This window comes from Mus caroli, chromosome 16 (genome assembly GCF_900094665.2).
Source record: "Mus caroli chromosome 16, CAROLI_EIJ_v1.1, whole genome shotgun sequence".
NCBI lineage: Eukaryota > Metazoa > Chordata > Mammalia > Rodentia > Muridae > Mus > Mus caroli.
The window spans coordinates 55,217,241-55,243,111 of record NC_034585.1 but is presented as its reverse complement, the minus strand read 5'-3'; the positions used below and the strand labels follow the sequence as shown (position 1 = coordinate 55,243,111).

The 25,871-nt window shown below is 38.2% G+C and overlaps 1 protein-coding gene across 1 annotated transcript; it reads left to right on the top strand.

The window, feature by feature from the left end:
• The first annotated feature begins 16,842 nt into the window (after nt 1–16,842).
• On the top strand, nt 16,843–20,304 carry LOC110311808 (olfactory receptor 181). The gene is made up of 2 exons (XM_021185353.1): nt 16,843–17,208; nt 19,282–20,304. The coding sequence occupies exon 2, from the start codon at nt 19,294–19,296 to the stop codon at nt 20,245–20,247; it is 954 nt and encodes a 317-aa protein (XP_021041012.1). The 5' UTR covers nt 16,843–17,208; nt 19,282–19,293; the 3' UTR covers nt 20,248–20,304.
• Nucleotides 20,305–25,871: the final 5,567 nt, after the last annotated feature.

The following is a 25,871-nucleotide window of genomic DNA, read 5'->3' as shown; positions in this document are numbered from 1 at the left end:
AAACTGTTCAAGAACTGAAAATGAAAAGAGTAGCAATAAAGAAAACACAAATAAAGGCAAACCTGGAAATTAGAAACCTAGTAAAGAGAGCAGGAATCACAAATGTAAGGATCATCAACAGAATACAAGAGATGGAAGAGAGAATCTCAGGCATAGAAGATAAGGTAGAAAAAAATTGATGCATTGGTCAAATAAAATGCCAAATCTAAAGTTTCTAACACAAAACACCCAGGAAATTTGGGACACTGTGAAAAGACTAAATAAAAGAATAATAGGAATAGAAGGAGAAGATTCTCAAATTAATTGCCTAGAAAATATCTTCAACACAGTCATAGAAAAAATTCTTTAACCTAAACAAAGAGATAGCTGTAAACATAGAAGACACTCACAGAATACAAGAGATAAAAGAGAGAGTTTTAGGTATAAAAAACATGATAGAAGAACTTGATACATCAAATAAAATGCCAAATTTAAACGGTTTCTAACACAAAACACTCAGGAAATTTTGGACACTATGAGAAGCCTTGTTGGACATCAATGGGAGGAAAGGCCCCTGGTCTTGAAAAGGCTTGATGCCCCCTGTGTAGGGGAATGCCAGGACAGAGAAGCAGGTGGGTTGGTGAGCCAGGGGAAGGCAAGGAAGATAGGATAGGGGGTGTAGTGACTATTGCTGGTTGTCAACTTGACTACATCTGGAATGAACTACAATCCAGAATAGGAAGGCTCACCAGTGACCCTAATCTAGAGGCTGGGAGACAGAAGTTTCTGACCTGGATCTTGGTATGAAGATCTTGAGGCATAGTGGCTATGGATTCCAGAAGTTTAAGACAGGGAGATCTTCGAGTTCAAGGTCATCTGGGATTAAAGGTGTGGTTGTACACACCTTTAATCTGGGCTGCACCTTCTGTTGGAGACCATGTAAGGACATTGGAAGAAGGGAGTCTCTCTCTCTCTCTCTCTCTCTCTCTCTCTCTCTCTCTCTCTCTCTCTCTCTCTCCTTATCCTACTTGCTGTGTAGGACTGAGCAACTGCTAGATCCTTGGACTTCCATTTTCAGCTGCTACCAACCATTCTTGAGAATTGGACTGCAGACTGTTAGTCATCAATAAATTCCTTTACTATATAGAGACTACCCATAAATTCTATGACTCTAGAGAACCCTAACCAATACAGAAGTGTTTTTGGAAGGAAAATCTGGAAAGAGGATAACATTTGAAATGTAAATTTAAAAAAGATCTAAGAGAGAGAAAGAGACCACAACTAAGAATAATAGGAATAGAAGAAGGTTCTCAAATTAACAGCCTAGAAAATATCTTCAACAATATTATATACAAAGTTTCCCTAATGTAAACAATGAGGTGGCTATAAATATACAAGAAGCTTACAGAATGTCAAATAGGTTGAACCAGAAAAGAAAATTTCCCAGCACAGGATAACCAAAACATATAACATACAGAATAAAGAAAGCATATTAAAAGCTGCAAGGGAAATCAGGCACTGGTGGTGCACGCCTTTAATCCCAGCACTTGGGATGCAGAGACAGGCAGATTTCTGAGTTTGAGGCCAGCCAGTAATACAGAGTGAATTCCAGGACAGCCAGGGCTATACAGAGAAACCCTGTCTAGAACACCCCCCCCCAAAAAAAAAAACTCCAAGGAAAAAAAGAACACATAACATATAAAGATAGACATATCAGAATTATGCCTGACTTCTCAGAAGAGATTCTAAAAACTATAAGAGCGTAGACAGATGTTTTGCAGATCCTAAGAGACCACAGTTGCCAGCCCAGACTACTATATCCAGCAAAATGTTCAATCACCATACATGGAGAAACCAAGATATTCTATAACAAAAACAAATTTAAGCATCATCTTTCCACTAAGCCACCCCTACAGAGGATACTAGAAGAAAAACTCAAACACATGGATACTAACTACACCCAAGAAAACACAAGAAATTAATAATCTCACAGAAAAACAAAACAAAACAAAACAAAAAAACACTCTCACACACTCACACTACCACCAGGAGCAGCAGCAGCACCACTGCCACCACCACTACCACTACCACCATCAAATTGACAGGAACTTGTGGGAATTTCTGCTTTCATTGTAGATTCAGTTGTGTTGTGTGATGTTTTTCTAGGCTTCTCATGAGAGGATGTTTCGCTGAGAATAGACATGTGCTGTTTTTCTAGAAGCTACTATGTGATGTTTTGCTGGAGCAAATGCTTGACAGGCCATATGATATTTGGAAAGCATATAAACATAACCCAGCAGACAGTGGGCAATGCTCTTGCATTGGCTTGCCTTGCAACTCTTTGCTGGTCTTTGTTGGGTTTTGCTGATGCTGGTCTTGGCTGATGATGATACAATTGCATTGGTACATCTTGATTCTTCATTGATCTTCACTTGTCATGACTTTGTAGAGAGAAGTGCACCAAAGAACTTCTGGTGTTAATCTAGCTGCTTCTTGTCATTTCCACTGATTCATGTCAGTTGGTAGAGCTACACAGTTTCTTTCAGGATTGAGCTACTCTACTGATTCATGTTTGGTGTTTTGCTAATATACTGGACTGCTGACAATGACGATTGGAATCTCCCCAGAGAACTATTTTAAAACAGCTCCATAACCCCCATTTTCTATGAACCATTTCCCTGTACCTCTGGTGTTAGTGGGCTACAAGGAAGATGGAAGCATTAAAGAACCGTAAGTAAGATGGGTTTTTAAAAATCTAAGCCTAAAATAGCTAACAATCATTGGTGATTAATACCTCTCAACATTGATGGACTTAATTCACCAATAAAAATACAAAGTCTAACAGAGTGAATGCATGAGCAGGATCCATCATCATCATTCTGCTGCATACAAGACAGACACAAACCTAGGCAACAAAGATAAACACTACCTCAGAACAAAGGGTTGAAAAGTGTTTTCCTAGCAAACAGACCCAAGAAATAAGTTGGAATAACCATTCTAATATGTAATAAAATAGAATTTCAAGCAAAAGTAATCAAAACACATGGGAAGAGATGTTTCACACTCATCAAAGGAAAAACCCACCAAATAATGTCACAATTTTGAGGATCAATGCCCCAGATGGAAGGGAACCACATTTGTAAAAGAAATATTTCTTAAATTTAGTCCACATTATATAACTCACACATTAGTAGGAGGAGACTTCAACACCCTACTCTCAAAATAATTAAACTAACAGAGATTATGATTCAAATGGTCCTAGCAAATATCCACAGAATACTCCAACAGAACACACAGAAATGTATCTTCTACTCAACACCTTATGGAACCGTCTAAAAAATTAACCATGTACTTGGTCACAAAGCAAGCCTCTACGGATACAAGAAGAATGAAATAACACCTTGCATTTCATCACATCGCCATGGATTAAAACTGGACTTCAACAACAACAGACAACCTAAAAACTCATGGAACCTGAACAACTCTCTACTCAATAAATGTTGGGCCAAAGAAGACATAAAGAAAGAATCAAAAATGTTTTTTTAGTTCAATGAAAAAAAGGTACAACAAACCCAAACATATGGGACATAATAAAAGCAATACTAAAAGGAAAATTCATAGCCCTAAGTGCCTTCATAAAGAAACTGGAGCATTCTCATACTAATAATTTAAATGTACACCTGAAAGTTCTAGAAAACAAATAAACACACACAGAAGGAGTAGACAGCAGGAAATAATCAATCTCAGGGCTGAAATAAATCAATTAGAAGCAAAGAGAACAATACAAAGAATCAAAACAACTGAGAGCTGGTTCTTTGAAAAAACTAACAAGATAGACAAACCCTTAGACAAACTAACTAAAAGGCACAGACACAGCATTCAAATGAACAAAATCAGAAATAAAAAGGGAGACATAACAATGGACACTTAGGAAAGTCAAAGAATCATTAGGACTTACTTCAAAAATCTGTACCCCACAAAAATTGAAAATCTAAATGAAATTGATAATTTTATACACAGATACTACTTAGCAAAGTTAAATCAAGAACAAGTAAACTATTACCCTATATAACCTATAACCGATTACCCTATTATTCTATAACCCCTAAAGAAATAGAAGTCATTAAAAGTCTCCCAACTTTAAAAACAACAACAACAACAACATTGCCAGATGTTTTTAGTGAAGAATTCTAGCAAATTTTAAAAGAAGAGCTACTACCAATACTCCAACCAGTCCACAAAATAGAAAAACAAGGAACATTTCTTAACTCATTCTGTGAGGCCACAGTCACCCTGATGTATAAACCACACAATGACTCAAGAAAGAAAGTGAATTTCAGACCAATCTCCCTTATGAACATTGACACAAAAGTTCTTAATAAAACACTAGCAAGTCAATTCAAGGACACATCAAAAACATCTTCCATCATGGTCAAGTAGGCTTCATCCCAGGAATAGAGGGGTGGTTCAATATATGAAAATCTATCAACATATCTACCATATGAACAAACTGAAAGAAAAAACGCACATGATTACCTCATTAGATGCTGAGAAAGCCTTAGAAAAAAATCCAACAACCCCTTCATGCTAAAAGTCTTGGATGGATCAGGGATACAAGGCACATACCTAAACTCAATAAAGAAAATATACATCATGACAATATCCAACATAAAAGTAAACAGAGAGAAACTTAAAGCAATTCTATTAAAATCAGTGATAAGACTAGGCAGTCCATTCTTTCCTTATTTCTTCAATATAGTACTTGAAGTTTTAGTTAGAGCAACAAGACAACTAGTGTATATAAAGATGATACATATTGCAAAAGAGACATCAAATTATCACTATTTGCAGAAGATATGACAATATTCATACGTGACCCCAAAACTCTACCAGAGAACTTCAACAGCTGATAAACACCTTCAGCAACGTGGCTGGATACAAAATTAACTCAAAAGATCAGTATCACTCCTTTATACAAATGATAAACAGGCTGAGAAGAAAATCAGGGAAACAATACCCTTCACAATAGCCAGAAATAATTTAAAATACTGTGGAAGAACTCTAGAAATGCAGGTCAAAGATCTATAAGACAAGAACTTCAAGTCTCTGAAGAAAGAAATCAAAGAAGATATCAGAAAATGGAATGATCTCCATGCTCGTGGATTGGTAGGATTAACATATTAAAAATGGTCATCTTACTAAAAGAAGTTAACAAGTTCAATACACTGCCATCAAAATTCCGACATAATTCTTTACAGGCCTTAAAAAAGTAATTCTCAACTTCATATGAGAAAAAAAACAGGATGGTTAAAACAATCCTGTACAGTAGGAGAACTTCTGGAGGTATCACTATTCCAGATTTCAAGCTGTACTACAGATTAATAGTAATAAACACTCTATGGTATTGCTATAAAAGCAGACAAGTTGATCCATGGAATTGAAATGAAGACTTAGAAATAAATCCACATACCTACAAACACTTGATTTTAACAAAGAACTCAAAACCACACAATGGAAATGGGAGAACATCTTCAAAAATGGTGCTGGTCTAACCAGATATCTGCATGTAAGAATACAAATAGATCCATATTCATCATCCTGCACAAAACTCAATCCAAGTGGATCAAAGACCTCAACATAAAACCAAATACACTAGCGGGAATAGAAGAGAAATTGGGAAATAACCTTGAACTCATTGGTATAGGAGAAAACTTCCTGAAACACCAAGGGCTCAGACACTAAGATCAACAATAAATGGGACCTCATGAAATTTAAAAACTTCAGGAAGGCAAAAGACACTGTCATTAGAACAGAGTGGCAGGCTACAGAGTAGGGAAAGATCTTCACGAATCTTACATCCAACAGAGGGCTAATATCTAAAAAATATAAAGAACTCAAGAAGTTAGATCAGAACAAACCAATTAACCCAATTAAATATGAGGTACAGAGCTAAATAGAATTCTCAATAGAGAAATCTCATACAACAGAAAAGGGCGGGCAGAGGGTATAGGGGACTTTCAGGATAACATTTGAAATGTAAATGAAGAAAATATCTAATTAATAAAACAAACTAGAAAAAAGTAGTACTGTTTTACTAGAAAAAAAAAAGAACTATTCAAAGTCCTTAGTCATCAGGGAACTACAAATCAAAATGCCCCTGAGATTCTATTTTACACCAATCAGAATGGCTAAGATAAAAATATCAAGTGATAGCAAATGCTGGTAAGGATGTGGAGCAAGGGGAACACTCCTCCATTGCTGGTGGGAGTGCAAACTTATAAAAACCACTCTGGAAATTAATCTGGCAGTTCCTCAGAAAACCGAGAATATTTCTACCTGAAGACACAGCTATATTGCTCCTGAGCATATACCCAAAAGTTGTTCCACAATACCACAAGAACATGTGCTCTACTATGTTCATAGCAGTTTTATTCATAATAGCCAGAAACTGGAAACAAATCAGATGTCCTTCAACTGAAGAATGGATACAGAGAATGTGGCTCATTTACACAATAGAATACTACTCTGCTATTAAAAATATCAACAAAAAGAATCTTGCAGGCAAATGGATGGAAATAGGAAATGTCTTCCTGAGTGAGGTGACCCAAACATGAATGGTATGTATTCACTTGTAAGTGGATATTAGCTATAAAGTACAGGATATCTATGCTACACTCACCCAAAGAAGCTAAACAAGAAGGAGGGCCTAAGAGAGAAAGTTTAAACCTCACTTATAAGTTATAGGAATCAGAGGGAGGGAGGGAATTCATTGGAGAAGGAATGAGGAAGGCAAAGATGGGGCGGGAATCAGGTATAGAGAGAAAGACAGGAAAGATTCACAAGGCCAGGAGAATGAACGAAAATCAGTAACTGATGGGTTTGTGGATACGGGGACATCTATAGGATGTGCAAAATACCTGAAATGGGGGAGGTTCCCTGGAGTCTATGGGGGTTACATTAGCTGAGATTCTTAGCAGTGGGGATATGGAACCTAAAGATGCCACCTCCTGTAGCCAGGCAAGACCCCCAGTGGAAGATATGTACAGTAGCCCACCCACAAAACCTTTGTCTACAAGAAATGTAGGGACAAACCTGGATCAGAGAGTAAAGAAATGGACAACCTTGGTCTTGCAAACTTTATATGCCCCAGTACAGGAGAATGCCAGGGCCAAGAAGTGGGAGTGAGTGGGTAGGGGAGCAGGGCAGGGGGAGGGTATAGGGGACTTTTGGGATAGTATTTGAAATGTAAATGAAGAAAATATCTAATAAAAAAATTAAAAAAAAAGAAAATCTACTGAAAGTATAGTAACAAAAACAAACAAAAATAACAAATGAACAACCAATAACAGGCCCAACTTGAGACCCATTCCATGGGCAAGCACCAATACCTGACTGTGGTGGTTTGAATATGCTTGACTTAGGGAGTGTCATGATTAGGAGGTGTGGCCTTGTTGGAGTAGGTGTGGCCTTTTTGAAGAAAGCATGTCACTGTTGGGATAGGCTTTGAGACCCTCCTCCTAGCCATGTGGGAGACAGTTTATCTTAGCAGCCTTCAGATGAAGATGTAGAACTCTCAGCTCCTCCTACACCATGACTACCTGGATGTTACTATGCTCCTGCCTTGATGATAATTGACTGAACCTCTTAACTTATAAGCCAGCCCCAATGAAATGTTGTCCTTATAAAAAGTTGTCTTGGTCATGTTATCTGTTCACAGCACTAAAATCCTAAGACAATGACACTGTTAATGATACTTGACAATGTTAATACTTGTAGACAGGAGCTTAACATAACTGTCCTCTGAGAGGTTCCACTCAGCAGCTGACTGAAACAGATGCAGAGACCGTGGTCAAACATTGGACAGAGCCTGGGTGATCTTGCTGAAGAGTTGGGGGAAGGATTGTGGTCCCTAGAGGGGATAGGACACCAAAGGAAGACCAAAAGATTCCACTAGTCTTTGAGGGCTCTCAGAGACAGAACTAGCAACCAAAGAGCATACACAGGCTCTACTCAGGGCCCTGGCACATGTGTACCAGATGTGCAGCTCAGTCTTCATATGGGGTCCCCCATAATTGGAGCATGGACTGTCCCTAAAAGTTTCCTGTCTGTGGATCCCATTGCTCTGAACTGCCTTATCTTGCCTAGGTGAGTGAGGATGCACCTAGCCCTGCAAATACTTGATGTGCCAGATTGGGGTGAATACCTAGGGAAGTCCTCAACCCTGTCAGAAGAGTTGGCTATGGAAGAAGAGTCTGTGTGAATGGGGGTTATCTGGAGGAGAGGGAACAGCAAGGAGAATATAAAGTGAATAAATTAATTAATTAATGGAAAAAAGAGAATGTAATTGAAGGAATGGAAGGATACTGACAAAGGTCTGTTTACAAAATCATATGGAAACCTACAATATTCTAGAATACTTCTTAAAATGCATATACACATATAAAAGAAGTTTAATGAAGTTACCCTACAATAGGAATATAATACCCCAGGTAGACAATTCATGCTAGCAAATCAAAACTCCAAAGCCAAGACATTGTCGTAATAATTGTATTGTTGAATATGCAGAATGATTTTGGCACATGAAAAGGCATTCCTTTAACCACAACACAAAGAGAAAAGTCACATACATTTGCTGTAGGCAGTAGAACTTGGTGGGTGGGTGTGTCCTACAACTATTACTCAAATATTTCATCTTAAGCTACAAACTCAGGGGCATAAAATTAAAGGGTTTTTTTGTTTGTTCTGCAGTATTTTTGTCTTCCTTGGCCTAATCTTTTTTTACTTTAAGAATGAAAATGTTTACTCTCTATCATTCCATTGTATACAGAAAGTATATGATGTGTGTGTGTGTGTGTGTGTGTGTGTGTGTGTGTGTGTGTGTGTGTTACAGAAGTCAATAGTTAAAGAGATTGTATTGAGAAGAGATGTTCAACTTTGAACTTTTGAATGTTTTGGACTATCAAAACCCAGGATAGTGAAAATTGTTCTCAACAATAATAGAACTGCTGAGGGAATAACCATCCCTGGCCTCAAGTTGTGCTACAGAGAAATAGTGAAAAAAAAAAAAAACTTCATGGTGTTGGTACAGAAATAGACAGGTAGATCAATGGGATAGAATTGAAGAACCAGAAATAAACCCACACATCTATATTTTTGACAAAGAAACCAAAACCATCCAGTGGGAAAAAGACAGCATTTTCAACAAATGGTGCTGGTTCACTTGTGGTCAGCATGTAGAAGAATGCAGATTGATCCATTCTTATTTCCTTGTACAAAGCTCAAGTTCAAGTGAATCAAGGACCTCCTCATAAAACTATGTATGCTGAATCTAATAGGACAGAAAGTATGGAAGAGCCTCAAACACATTGGCACAGGGGAAATTTCCTGATCAGAACACGAATGTCTCATGCTCAAAGAGCAACAATCCACAAATGGGACCTCATAAAATTGCAAAGCTTCTGTAAGGAAAGGACACTGTCAATAGGACAAAATAGCAACCCTCAGATTCTGCAAAGATCTTTACCAACCCTATATCGGATAGAGGGCTAATATTCAATATATACAAAGAACTCAAGATGTTAGACTCCAGAGAATCAAATAATCCTATTAAAATGGTGTACAGAGCTAAACAGAGAATTCTCAACACAGGAATCTTGAATGGCTGAGAAGCACTGAAAGAAATGATCAACATCCTTAGTCATCTGGGAAATGCAAATCAAAATCATCCTGAGATTCCACCTCACACCAGTCATAATGGCTAAGATCAGAAACTCAGGTGACAGCAGATGCTGGTGAGGATGTGGAGAAAGAGGAACACTACTCCATTGCTGATAATACTGCAAGCTGGTAAAATCACTTTGTAAATCAATCTGGCAGTTCCTTAGAAATTTGGAAATAGTTCTACCTGAAGACCCAGCTACACCACTCCTGGGCATATACCCAAAAGATGTTCCAACATATAACAAGGACATATGCTTCACCATGTTCATAGCAGCCTCGTTTATCATAGCTAGAAGCTGGAAACCACCCAGATGTCCTGCAACCCAAGAATGGATACAGAAAATGTGATACATTTACACAATGGGGTACTACTCAGCTATTAAAAATAATGACTTCATGAATTGCAGGCAAATAGATGGAACTAGAAAATGTCATTCTGAATGGATGACCCAGACACAAAAGAACACACATGGTATGTACTCACTGATAAGTGGATACTAGCCCAAAAGCTCACACTGCCCATGATACAACCCACAGACCATATGGAGCTTTGGAGGAAGGCCAGGGTGTGAATGCTTCAGTCCTGCATAGAGGAGAACAAGAGGATCTCGGGAGGTGGATGGAGAGGGGAACCTGGGAAGGAGAGAGGAGGAGGGAGAAAAGGAGCAGGAGCAGGTAGTGGAGGGGACAGGTGAGAGGTACAGAGGGTTAAGAAATTGAATAAAATATGTAGCAGGGGAGATGAGGAACTGGTGGTAGCCTCTGGAGGGTCCCAGATGCCAGGGAAGTGAGAGGCTCCCATGACTCAATTGGGATGACTTTAGCAGATATATGCAAGAAGGGGAGATAGAACCTGTAGAGAGCACCTTCAGTAGATAGGCATGGCTCCCACTGAGAGATGGGGCCACACACCCATGTCAAAGTCTTTAACCCAGAAATGTTCCTGTCCAAAGGAAAGATAAGGACAAAAAATGGAGCAGAGACTGAATCAAGGACCATCCAGGGACCACTCCACCTGGGGATCCATCCTGTCTGCAAACACCAAACCTAACGCTGTAGCCATTGCCAGGAGGCAATTGCTGACAGGAACCTGGTGTGGATGTTCCCTGGGAGGTTCTGCCAGCACCTGACCAATGCAGATGTGGATGCTCACAGCCAATCTGAGCCATCAGACTGAGCCCAGGGACCCTGGTTGGGGATCTGGCAGAAGGACTGGGGGAGCAGAGAGAGATTGCAACCCTGTAGGAAGAACCGTGTCAGCTGGCCAGACAACCAATGCTCCCAGATACTAGATCACCAACCAAGGAGAGAGGCCTAGTACAGGGTTCCAGGTACATATGTAGCAGAGGATGACCTTGTCTGACATCAATGGGAGAAAAGGCCTGTGGTTCTGTGGAGGTTTGATGCCCCAGCATAGGGAGATGCTGGAGCAGTGTGTCAAGATTGGTTGAGTGGAGGGGGAAGAGAGCAGATAGGATGGGGGGATTGTGGAGGGGTAACCAGGAAAGGAGATATCATTTGAGATGTAAAGAAATGGAATGATTAATACAAATTTTTTAAAAAGTTATCCAAGAGAGAGTAAATAAACATTGAGTTAAAATAAAAACTATCAAAAACACATGAAGCTGAAGTAATGAGTTTTGCATTATGAAATTGTGATCCAGATCAGGGCTGGAATGTAGTGGTTTTTTGCATTCCTGTGCCCAAGTGTCAGATTGACAAACAGTTAATCTGTGGTGATCAATTGTAATTGTGTACAGAATTTAGAGTCACCTAAGACAAATCTCTGGGTTTGTTTGAAGACAATTTTAGAGAATTTCCATATAGACCAGGAAACCATCTTTAATTTTGCTTTAAATGACCAAAAGCAATATGGGGTGAAAAGGATTTTACCTCACAAATAATAATTCATCATTGAAGGAAGACAGAGCAGGAACACAGCAGCCAGGGTTTAAACAGAGTCCATGGGATGTGTCTTACTGGTTTAATCTCCTGAGTTCCTCAGTTTGCTCTCTTGTATACACCAGGTCTCCTCAGTGGTGTCACTACCCACAACAATGAGCACTCCAACACCAATAGATAATTACAAAAATGTCCCACAGGGTTGCTTATAGGAAAAACTGATAGGGGCTTTTTCTCAATGAAGGTCCTCTCTCCCTCTCATCAGATGATTCTAGCTTATATTAAGGTCATAAAAATCTAACAAACTCAATTCTGGATCTCACTATGGACTTGGTTGGATTTTAGACTGAATAAAAAAGAAAAAGAGGACAGTGGATGGGCTGAAGAAACCCAAAGACAGGCATACACAAGGGGAAGAGATACACTGAGGTCCACCCATTGCCATGTGGTGGTCAAGCAGAAGACACCTAGAGGTACCACCAAGATAAGAAAGTATGTGGTAGAAAAATGGGCAAGAAACAGAAGGGGACAGTATGTTCACTATGAAGAGAGGCAGAACTGGAGACGCAAGGGTGGTGAGGATCTACCTGACATGGGTAGACTGCACTGTGACCTGAGGTCCTTCCTAGCCCACGTTGTCCCTTAAGACAACATCTGGGTTCATGGCCATACAGCAGCAAGGGTTTGTATTGATGTTCCTGGCCTATATTATCAACAGCTTTGTGCACATCCCTCATCTGGGCTGCTTCCTGGAGCCATCTTGATATCCCAGGGTTACTTAGAGTTGATTGAGGCACATAGGAAAGACATTCCACACCTTCTTTGGGCAGTGTGAGAGAGCTGGCCCCAAGGGCTTTAGAGCAAGATAGACTGACCAGCCCCTTGCAGGCTGTGTAATATTATAGGCATGGGAGAGATGCCTCCTGCTCCTCATTACCTATAACAGGTGTGAGAGCCAATCCTAATTCTTTGCCTGGGCATCTTGAAAGAACTGACCACCAGAGGGTAAGAGAGCTGCCCCTCTCATCACTGATTTCACTGGGTTCCCCACCTTACTTGGGTACCCCAGTAGAGTTTGCCCTGCTGTCATGAGTCTTAGAGATATGGCCCCAAGTGTGTAAGAGCTGGAAAGCTAGCCCTGCCCCTACCTGGGGGTAGTGCTAAAGAGCTGATCCAGCTGGCATGAGCACAGGAGAACCAGTCTTGCTCGCTCCCACAGCAGGAGGGCTGGCTCCACCCCTCGACTCTGCAAAATGGGAAGGCTAGCCCTGATGGAGAGGGTGCTGAAGTGGAGCAGGCTGAACAAGAGAGCCGCAGCCCAGGCCCAGGTCCAAGGTTTTGAGTTTGTCAACCCCATTATCTGCCCCATCTATGAACTACTGAAGTATGTGATGCAGACAGGTCCTGCAGATCCAAAGCTTCAGGATCTCCATGATGCAGGGCAACAACAGGATGTCTGAAGGAGTCCCAGTGAGGATCCAGTATAGATGGTATAGCAGAAGCCAGAGGGCTCAAACCAGACAACTGACTCATTGCAATGGACATTTGCAAGTGATGATGTTTGGACAAAGGGTATATTGTCGGACACACAATGACACAATGCAGCTTCCACAGCAAGATTTTAGTTGTTTTTCCTCTCTTTTTTTTTTTGTTGCTATTATTATTTTTTGTTTTTTGTTTTTTTTTTTGGGGGGGGGAGTCTTGCAAAGGCAGCAGTTGGATATGGAGGGATGGAGAGATGAGTGAGATTGTAGTGCATAATGTGAAATTCACAAAGAATCAATAAAAAAGTTAACAAAGAAATAAAAAGTAAAACTGTAAAGGAAAGTGGAAACCACAAGAGACCATACCTTCAAACTGAAAGCTACATCATCTCCTTTAAGTTGTTTTCATCAAATATTATTACAGCTACTGAAATGTGACTAACAGAAGCACATTCATTTTCTGTCAAAATACTGAGATTCTGTGAGAGGCTGGACTTAAAGGTGGCAGGCTAGTGACTACAGTTGAAGAAATTAGAAGGAAACATGGGTTTCAGATTGTGACATGGATACTGCTGGTTTCTTTTCACTAGATTATAGTCAGAATTGGGAGCAACCATCCGGACAGGAGGTTTGAACAACTTCAGTCAACTACAAAAAGAAATGTGAAGTTGTGATGAAAGGAACTTTGGTAATTGAAAACATTAGGAACAGTGAAATTGCAACTTAACTGCACTAATAGAAAAATGAATCTCAAAAACAGACAGAACTACAGCCACCCAAACATCCATGGCATAGATGTGTAATTGGTGGTACAATTGATGGTTGCTTCCAGGGACTTGTTCTATTTTTCAGGGAATTAAAATGAAACCTCACACATGATTCAAAGTAAAAAGGAAAGTTTGTTTAAAATGAGGCAGTAGAGAAGGCCAGAGTATACAGCCTTGTAGGTTCCAGGGTTCATATTCAGTTTTGTGAGCACTGACGACAAGTACCTTTAGCCACTGAGCCACCGTAATGACCCCAGCATTTGTTTACTATCGTAAACTATGAGGAAATGAGTGATAACTAGATTCATTTGGCAGGAATCAAAGAGAGACAGAGTAGAACAAAGATTTACTGTTGGACAAGGGCAGGATTAGATATGCTCCAATTGGAGACTATTGCCTTGGAAAATTATAAACTAACTAGAAGTGAGACACCCTGCATGATTGGTTAAGTATGCACTTTCTGGTCAATCATAACTTGGAAAGAAGACTAAATCTCAGTAAATGGAGAGTTATCAGCCAAGCCTTTAGTGACTTTGAAGTGGTTGTTAGAGAAATTATTGCATAGTGTACTAATGAGAGCAATGCAACTTGTTATCTGTCTAACCTAGAGCAGGCTAGATTCCATAGATGTTTGTTGTAGATAACAAATGGGTTTCTTAAGCATGATAATGCAGATTGTAAGGTATATATTCCACATGAAATATTATATTATCTAGAATAACAGGCTCTGGTTCAAATTGCTGACATTCTTACTGAGATTTGGGGGTGGTTATTTCACTTGCACATATTTTAGCTTTCCCACCTACAAAAGTGAAATGCAACCCATTTTGTAGGTCAACGTTTTAACACATTTGAATACTTATGTTCTTGAAATGGGCCATTAAATGCCAACTTCATTGTGCAATATTCATCTCACTATATGGCCTAAAGACTAATTTTAGGAAACTAAAATTGATTTTATTTGATCAAAATTAAAATTGTATATTACTAGTATGATACATAGAACATCAGAAATATGCCAGGAGTGGTAGAGTTGAATCACATAGGAGATTTGTTTATGGCATTCTGTGGTGCCTAGACACTGATTCCCATAGTAGTTGTAACTGTTTGCATTTCCAAGAACAGTGAGTTTGTTTTCTTCATTTCCCACATCCGTGTTGTAGCATTAGTCATTATATGTTCTTTTGATCTTTGCTAATTTGACCAGACACCATCAAATTGAAAGGCTGGGTTAACTTTTCAACTTATTTGTCAGTAGAGTTCCATAGAAATCCCCCAATATTGCAAAGCATTGGCATTATTCTTGCATACATTTTAGAACTTGATGGTGGGCCCTTCTATCAAGGAAGATATGAACTTAAGTCATAGGGCATGGAGAAATAAAGCCAATACTAACTTGGAAACTTCATCTCTACTGAGTTGACTTGTGTTGGAAGGTTTTCTTTATACGACCTGAGAAGAAAAATAATTGAATCTTACCCAGCTGTGAACTCAACAGTCTAGAACAACAGGCCTGGCAAGACATCTTCTGGTGTAATAGTGGCATGAATGATATGGGGATAACTATTGCCTGATGGAATTTAAAGCCCGTTCTATGAAACAGGATTCATATCTCCCACTGTTATTGGATCAAAGCCAGCTAGGTTATAGATCATGGTGAAGAGCTCAATGCTATCACTCTATTAAATGGGCATAGCATCAAGCCTATATCTATCAGCTAAACCTATGCCTATGAATTATTTCATCTCTAACCCTCATCAGAGAAGCTTCTTTTTACAGTAGAGAATGAGTAATACTAGAAACACACAACTGTTCACCATGCAGAGAATTACCAGAAACAATGTAGAAAAGCTATATGGCAATATGGCAAATATTTATTTATTTAATCAACATATAAAACAAATGATATAGATTAATGTGGGACCAGCTTAAGCTTCAATACATGTACAAAGAAGTTGCTAATACATGTTTAATGATTAAATTAAGTTAAAGAGATTTCCTAAAGATATTTGTCATTTCCATTTGCCAAAAATTCAAATTCTGTCCCACATTCTGAATCTTAAAGCCCATTATTGTTATCTGTATAGATTCTATTTAGCAATAGCACAGTAGAGCTCCTTGATCCCACCTACCTAACTCATTGCCCATTGATCTAACTTTCCCCACCTATACCATATTCCTATGCTACCAGCCTCTGGTAACCACATTCTACTCTCACCTCTGTGACATCACCGTCTTTAGATTCCACAAGTGAGCCATGAAGCCCTTGCCATTCTGTGCTTACCTTCCTTCACCTGAAAGAAGATATAATTCCATTTTCAATATATAATATAATTTTTCTATATTGTGAAGAATTATGTAAATGATTTTACCCTCTAGTTGGAGAGCTCAGGAAGAGACAGAAAAGAAACATTTTCATTCACTACCTACAAATTCCCTCTGTTTACCTTCTGACACAATGTCAAAGTTGTTTCAGAAAATGGAGCCATAGGATAAAGCCATTGCAGGTGGTAAATGGAATGAATGTGATTTTAGTTGATTGAACCAAATTACCCTCTCTGACCAACAAAACAAGACCTCTTTAAATCTGCTTGCAACTTCATGGGATTTATATAGATATATTTTTATCCATTGCCAATTCCCTACTGGTATATTCGAGTGTGGGACAAACCAAGGTCATCTATAAGGTAACTGTAGTCAGAGGTGTTTGAATTACTTTCAGAATCTCATTTATCTTCAGACCATCTCCACCTAATTGTTTGATTTGCTAGTGATTCCCTGCAGAAATACCCAATGTCAATGCCAATGAACTCCCTTTAGAATCAATAGAACTTTATTCTGCCCTGAAGCTATTGTAACTAACATCACTGACCCATGTGTAGAAAGGTTGTCCTAGAGTTTCAAAATCTATTCCCCAGTGTTTTAAAGACCTGCTATTTATTCTTAATTGCTTTAAACTGAGAAAGATCATGTAGAAAGCCAGCCATATAAAATGTGTGTCTGTGAACTCAAAATATGAGGGTGGATTTTAATTTACTTAGAAACACGAAGCAATCCTGATCTGAAAAACTCTTCAGTGTTTTTTATTGCTTCTACAGTTTATCTACTTAATTTTCATGTGTCTCTCAACTGAACATATCCTGACAAGATATAAGGAGATAGTAAGTGGGTCATTCAGTCAATCTGAGTTCAAAAGTTTATCAGTTTCTAAAAACTTTTTATTGGTCCTAAAGATTCACTCCAATTCTCTTCTGATGAATGGAGTGACAAGGAGCATAATGACAGAGTTATTTCAGAAAATGGATCTGTAGGATGTAATCAGACTGTATTACTACAGTTTGTCAGCAAATATACAGGTAAGACATTAATGGCCCTGTCATAATTTGGGTATGTATAGTAGAATAGATGTCTGATTTAGGAGAATAGTTGTATTTCATACTAGAGAAGAAAAACATGAGTTTTTATTTGTTTTGTTCTAGCAAATCTTCTAAATAATAGGTACCTTTTGATAATAAAACCTAAATATTTCCACTTGATTTCTCATTATGTTGTGGTAAAATAACAAAATATAGTAATTTTACAGTTCTTCAAATATCTTTTCAAAATAGTTTAAATCAAAGGGATATCATAAAATGTTATAGATCTAAAATAAAATTGCTATTTTTCATTTGAGTATAAAATTATTGTAAATTTTAATATATAGTAAATGTTAGAATAAAATTACAGAAAACTTTATCATCTGTGAATAAGTAGCAAAATTAATGTTAAGTTTAGTTTATAAAAATGTGAGTTAATTACTAATTAAAGTATGATTTTAACAAAAATGCATTTTGGAAAGGGTAAAATTCTAACCTAAGCACCATTGCATCAGTATGGTTATTCTAGTATATAGAAAGCCAATGGCATGCACAGAGCCTGGGTTTATTAATGGTTTGAATGTTCTTAAACCACCTGTGTAATGGTTTTATCTATGAGTTAATTAAAATGAAGTAATTAAAAAATGAAAATGACACAGAAGTGGATGCTCACAGTCAGCTAGTGGATGGATCTCAGGGGCCCCAATGGAGGAGCTAGAGAAAGTACCCAAGGAGCTAAAGGAATCTGCAACCCTATAGGTGGAACAATATTATGAACTAACCAGTACCCCGAAGCTCTTAACTGTAGCTGCATATGTATCAAAAGATGGCCTAGTGGGCCATCACTGGAAAGAGAGGCCCATTGGACTTGCAAACTTTATATGCCCCAGTACAGGGGAATGCCAGGGCCAAAAAGTGGGAGTGGGTGGGTAGGAGAGTGTCGGGGGAGGGTATAGTGGACTTTTGGGATAGCATTGGAAATGTAAATGAGGAAAATACCTAATAAAAATATTTAAAAAAAATGAAAATGTATGCAGAATGACTACTGTATGCTCATCTCGAAAATGTACTTCTAGTATCTTAAGATAATTACATTATTCTTTAATGCTCACACGTTTCTGCAATTGAAACATTACAGTGTTAAGTTGTCCGCACTATAACAGTATACAGTAATTGGAGTGATCATTAAATTCTAAAACATAGCGGATTAGAAATACCTCATTTTATAGTTTAAATAACTAAGTAGAAATCCTCCAAAAACAACAACAAAAAAATGAAGGTATTGATTTCTTCTGAACAACTTTGAGATATAAAAAAAATTGCATATTTAAAATGAGCAATAATCATGCTGTGAATAGACACTTTGTCATGGAGTTTCACGCTAATTATACCTACAAGAAGTTTAAAACTAGACCAACTTGATCCCTAGATAATGACTGAGCAGTCACTTCATTGGAAGCTGGTCAGAGGACACATGAGTAGGAACTTGACTATGTTAAAATGAGTATAAAAGTGCTTTTTAACTAAGAAGATATAATGAGGCTACATATTCTTACCGTGCTTTAAAGAATAAATTTTTCTGAAAATATCCTACTTTCACTTTATCTGGAAAAAATATAAGCTGAAGAAACTTGTTTTTTTACAAATTCATCCTAATTCTGTGTAGATTTAAAAAAAAAAATTCCACTAGATAAAAGAAATAGCTCATTTTCAACATTACTTTGATCCCATAATACAATCCTTAAAATGATGTTGTCTGGAGAATGTTGTTATGAGAATCTCTCAAGTTGAAAAATGTAAAATTACAGACCATGGCTTTGTTCTCAAGTACAGGTGACCTCGTGCAGCTAAGGCCTTCCACTCCAAAAGTTTCTCAGACATTTCAGGGCAGTCCCTTATGCACAACCTATGAGTAACTTTTCATGACGCATGACCTATCCTGGGGCTGCTGCTCTTCTGGAGACAGGGCAATATGAAGTTGTTCTTCTGTACACTGATCCTGTAACTAGAGCTGGGTAGTGAGATATATTCTCCTTGTGACTGTAATTAAATTCCTTTATAATTTTGCCTCAGCACAGATCAGGCATGATGAAGGCAAATCACTCTTTGACAACAGAGTTCATCCTCATAGGATTCACAGATCACACAGATCTGAAGACACTTCTGTTCCTGCTGTTCTCTGCCATCTATCTGGTCACCATGGTGGGGAATCTTGGGCTGGTGGCTGTGATCTACATGGAGCCTTGTCTCCACACACCCATGTACATCTTTCTGGGCAACCTGGCTCTGATGGACTCCTGCTGCTCCTGTGCCATCACTCCCAAGATGCTAGAGAACTTCTTTTCTGTGGACAGAAAGATTTCTCTCTGTGAATGCATGGTACAGTTCTATTTTCTCTGTCTTGCTGAAACTGCAGACTGCTTTCTTCTGGCAGCGATGGCCTATGACCGCTATGTGGCCATATGCAACCCTCTGCAGTACCACAGCATGATGTCCAAGAAGCTCTCCATTCAGATGAGTATAGGCACATTCCTAGCCAGTAACCTGCATTCCTTGATCCATACAGGCTGTCTGTTAAGATTAAATTTCTGTAAATCTAAAAGAATTGAACACTTCTTCTGTGATATTCTTCCCTTGTATAAACTCTCCTGTACAGACCCATTTATCAATGAACTAATGTTATATATTTTTTCAATGCCAATTCAAGTCTTCACCATTACCACTGTCTTGGTCTCTTACTGCTGCATTCTTCTCACTATTTTCAAGATGAAATCCAAGGATGGCAGAGGAAAAGCACTTTCTACCTGTGCATCCCACTTTTTTTCTGTGTCAATATTCTACATTTGTCTTCTCATGTATATTGGACCATCCAAAAATAGTAATAAAGACATACCTGTAGGTGTATTTTATACAATAATAATTCCTTTGTTAAACCCTTTTATTTACAGCCTGAGAAATAAGGAGGTAGTAAATGCTGTTAAGAAAGTTATGAAAACTCATAGTATCTTTAAAAATGCTTCAGCTTCTATAGCACACTAATTCCAGCTCATTAAAATGATTTTAATATACAATATAGAAAAATGAAAACATAATTGAGGTAATGTATTAGTCTTTAAATAATTAGATGTTTTGTTAAATATGCATGCATATACAATTCCAAAATAATTTGTCAACTGTCAATCATCAGTATATAGATAGATAAAATTTAACTGCGGTATCTACTTTCATTGTTCTTATGAGATTCTTCTAATAATGTAATTTAAAATTCAATAAACGATGATAATACCACAATGAAATGGATTAATGGGTATGATTCTTCTTTGATTAGTATTATTTAGCTACTGGGAGAAATTTTGTGTTGGTTCTCCAGAACGTACAAAACCTAAAATTGCCAGGCATCAACTGTTTTTTTTTTTCTTTTCAGAACATCTTTCTTCTCTTCCTTTCTCCCTTCTATAAAACAAATATGTAAAAGATAAAATTTGATATATATAAGTCTAATTTCCTGTCTTCAGAGTATGTTTTAAATAAAAAAGTAATAGTATTTTGCAAATCATCAAATAAATGTATAGGTTTATTCAATTTATTTCAGCTTATGTTAGAATAGTAGACATTCAAGCTAGAATTTTTAATTTGGTCCACAGTCTTTCTGATAAACTTCCAGAAGATTCTGATACATTTCATGTTCTTGTGTATGGAGACTCTAGACTATATACAATTACTACCCTCAAAATAAAATTAGAAAAAATTTTAAGGAAGTCATTTATGTTTTTGCACTATATTTCTTATTTATTGGTTTAAAATGAAAAACCAATAAACAATACACAAATGCTTACACATTACAGTACATTATTTTATTTAAATGGTCTTGTGTATACCAACATTATATATTGACTTTTTAATTTTGCAAAATAGCACATGAAATATTCTATGTCACTGTGTAATAATATTTTTCATTCATCCCTTTGGTCTTATATAGTCATATATTAAACTACTATTTTTTAAACTTTTTCAAATGTTTTATTTTTAAACTATGCATACATAGATATGTATGTCTCATGTATGTATGTGTTATGTTTGGGATGCTTACTTGTGCAGATGTCCAAGAATAGGGCCACAATCCTCTGTAGATGGAATCAAAGACAGCTGTGAGACCTCTGGCAGGGATTCTGTGAACAAAGTGAGATGCTCTGAAGAACCACATGGAAACCTGCAATTTTTTTCTCCAGCAAGAAGGCACTGAAGAGAGAATTCTCTGACTAGCTAGTTTTCTCACTAGTGCTATGGTGATGCTCTTTAGTATCACCTTAGTATCAAGACATGGGACCCCACACAGTATCAGTGTTAAGTCAGGAATCCAACAGCAACTTGGATGCATAATCAGCAACACAAGTCTATGTGGTGGAACATGGGACTCTGTCACAGAGGAAAGTGGAGGATGTTTCTATTTGAGAAATATGGTTCAACTTCTGAGATGAATAAACACAACTATATGTGGTGAGTAGGGGGGCCTGAGATAAAGACCAGCATGACTAGACAACCAGGACCATTCAGTCCCTGTGACCTGCATCATCATGAGGTTTGCTTTGATTTTAACACCCAGCACACATAGCCCCAGACATGTTGGATAACAAAGCATACTCTCTTCAAGCATCCCTACATGTGTGTGCTGGCCAAATGTCACTGATGTGAGGGATTATCAAACAGGTTCTTCCTGTCTTCCCTGGCAGGAATGGATTTTAGGTTGCTTACATTCTCACTGCATTACCAGGCTCATATTTGAAAATACAAGTTCATCCTCATTGTAGTGGTTTTCTTGGGTCAAGGGCAAGTTAGGTAAGGTAAACTGTGCTCGGCCTCAATACATTCATCTTTGGTTAACGTCTCTAGATTGAAGAAGCAGGGACTTGTGCCACCTCCATTCCTCTTCCTAGTGAACTTCAAAATTAGAATCTTGACATGAAAAATCCAAGTATCTCATACTCTACATCCTTATAAAGAAATGAGTATTGCTCACTGTTTTTAATTTTTTAAATTTTATTGTATATTTGTTTTTAGTTTTCCCTTACTGTTACTTTGATATTTTCGTCCCATCATCTTTCCTGTCATTACTTTTCTTTATGTCCCCTTTTTATTCTTGTGTCATATTATTCATTTTTAACTTTAGTGTTTATCCTCTTATCTATGTTGCTTCCCTTTTCGCCCTTTCTGAGTGTACAGTTCCTATTTTTAAGTGTGTCTTGTGCATATTTGCACACCTGTCTTTGTTGTATGGGGTGGGGTCAGCTCTCCCTTGTCTCCCCCACCACAGCTTTACTGTGCTGCCTAGGGGTAGTGTGGGGACAGTGCTTTCCCTGGCCAGCCCGACCCCATGTCTGTGCAAAGTAGAAGAGCTGGCTGTACTGGTGTGGATGCAGGAGAGCTGTTGGGTTGACGAACTCAGTTTTCACTCAGGCTTGAGTTGATCCACTCCAACATCCACCTGTTGTATGGACTGTTGGAGTGCATTAAGGGGCCAGTCTTACAGATCCAAAGATGGAGGATCTCCATGACACATGGAAGCAACAGGATATCTGAGAGGAGTCCTCATGAGGATCCAGTATTGGTAAGTGTAGAAGAAGCCAGAGACCTCATACCAAACCAATGACTCTTTGCAGTAAACATTCTCAGGTAATGCTGTTTGGGCAAAAGGATATACTATGTGGCACACCACAGCTTAACAGACAGATTTATTTTTCTTTTGCAGGGGAGGTTGCAAGGGGTAAGAACGGATGTGAGGGGATGGGGATTGGAGTGCTTAGTGGGAAATGCACAAAGACTAAATTAAAACTTTAAGAAAAAGAAAAAGAAGATACCTCACAAGGACTGGGCTTTAGGCAAATTTATAGGCCAACTTCTTAATTCATGATTAATGGACAAGAGCCCAGTCCATAGTGGGTGGTACCATGCCTTGACTGGAAGTCCTGGATTCTATAAGAAAACAGGCTGTGAAAATCAAAAGAAGCAATTCAGTAAGCAGGACCCTTCCATGGACTCTGTATCAGCTCCTACTTCCAGGTTTCTGCCTTGACTTCCTTCAGTGATGAACTACTGTGTGGAAGTGGAAACCAAATAGGCCCTTTCCCACCCAATATTCTTTTGGTCAGGGTTTCCTCCAACAATAATAATCTTAATTAGGACAAGATGTTTGTGTATCCCTATTCATAATATTATTCAAAGTTGTCAATTTAGGCCTAAATGTCCATTATTAAATGAATGTATAACAGGATATAGTCTGTCCATAAAATGGAATATTATTCTGCATTTTAAAAAGAGGAAATGTGAATATGGTGGTACACACTTTTAATCCCAGAATGCAAAGGCACAGGCAGCAGATCTCCGGGAGCTTGAGGCCCACCTTGTCTGTAAAGACTTCCAGACTTTCCAAGTACACATAGTTTGACTCTAACATGAATGAGTCCTGGTGTATAGCAAGTGAGTCACATTGGCTTTTAAAATAAAGTACTATATAGTTTCATTGACGTTGGGCCCTTGAGTAGTCATATTCATCAATAGAATGTAGAATGGTAGTTACTTTGGAGCAGGACAGAAAGAAGAATTAGTATCTAATGGACATACAATTTCTGTTGGGAAAGATTTTAAAAGCTTCTGGAAATGACGTTTGTGGTGGCTCCACGGAGACATTAACTGTGAATGTACTTACTACCGCTGAATTCTATATTTGAAATGGTTATAGTGGCACATCTGGTATTATTTGCATGTGTACTTCAATAAAATAAAACAAATCTGGATAATTAAATAAAAACATCATGCAAAAATTGGTAGCGATCCACTTCAGAAGATGTGCCAGTCACAGGAAATATGAAAAGGCAGGGCAACATCAAGACTTAGAGGTAGAATTGACCATATGAAAGTTGGAAATCATTAAGGTTAAAACAAATAAAGAAAAGAAAAGAAAAAAAAAAACTTGATGAAATAAAAGTTGAGTGGAAATTGCCTTCTGAAGGCTACATCCAGGGCCTGAGTTTGCAGCTTAGCAACCAAGTAAAAAGCTGGGTGTGGCATTGCCTTTAGTACTACCACTTTGGAGGTGAGGAGGTATCACTAGGATCACTATTGTGGTCACTAGGGTTTGCTGGACAGATTTAGGAAGAGACCTTCTATGAGAGGGATAAGGTGGGTGCCCTGTAACTTCACATGTGTATGCACTCACACACATTATACTCATTCACCAACAGTACATATTAGATGCTGTTTTATAGTTCGATACACATGTGCATTATCCAAAGTTTGTCAGGTTAGACAGACTCACTTGCTAAAGTTTTTATCACTTCTGTGTTGTGAAAACCTTCAAAATCCTTTGGTTTGGCTTTGGACCACTAGAAAATATGACTGTGACCTGTATTCACCTTCCTGAATTGAGCTCCTTGCTGTTCTGTAGCTCACTCCTCATTCACCGCCCACTCTCTCACTGTACTCTCCAGGAGTGGGCAACAACCATTCTCTAATGCCATCACCTTCATTAGATTCCAAACCTGAGATCATGCAGAACTCATGTTTCTGTGCCTGTCTGACTTCACTCAACATAACTGATATTTCTATTTTTCAATAAATTTAAATAACATTCATGCTGGTGACCCCAACAACAGTAACAGGCCTTTCCCCTAAATGGCCCTCCTTGTCTAGCCTCAGTGGGAGAGGATATGCATAGTCCTACAAACAGGTGATGTGGAAGGGTAGGGGTATATTAATGGGGTGATAGCCAGAGTGGGTCCCCTTCTCAAAGGAGAAGAGGAGGGAGGAATATGGAGAGGATCCATGTGAGGTGATACTAGGATTGGGTGCTGATACTGGGATACAAAATGAATAAATTTTATTTAAAACTTAAATAACATTCATGAAGTTCCTAGACTGTATAAAATTATGAAAGGGTTGCCATATGTAAAGTAAAAATGGAAATTAATATAACATGAAATAGGTCTTTTCCAGTGAGAATAACTGAATGAATATACAAATAAAATCTGATTAAAGACCTTTATATTATAAAGACTTCAATCACTTTGAGACTAGAAAATTAGTAATATATGCAAAGCAAAATTAAGACTACATATTAAAATTAAAAGTACTAGATGGCATTTAAGATTAAATGTTCTCATTAGAAATCTAATAGAAGAAAGACAATTGGTGAATATATCCCTGATGATATATACTTAGGAACGAATGATGAAAGACAAAGTAATGGTTTGGTGCCTGCCCATGGGATGGATCCCACACTGGGACAGTCTCTGGATGGCCTTTTCTTCAATCACTGTTCCATTTGTTATCCCTGCATTTTCTTTAGACAGAAAAAATTCTGGGTCAAAAATTTTGAGGTATGTGGGTGGCCCATGCCTCAACTAGGGGTAATGTCATCTACTTACAGGAGGTGGTCTCTTCAGGTTCCATCTCTCCACTGTTGGGAATTTGGGCTAAGGTCATCCCTATTGAGTCCTGGGAGCCTCTTATATCCCAGGTTTCTGAGAATTTCTAGAGTACCCTCACTGCCTCAAAACCCCACAGCTATAAAATTCCTTTCATTTTCCAGGCCCTCTGGGCTTTTCTCCTATCCCACCCCCAATATCCTGGCCACTTCCTCCTCCTCCTCCTCCTCCTCCTCCTCCTCC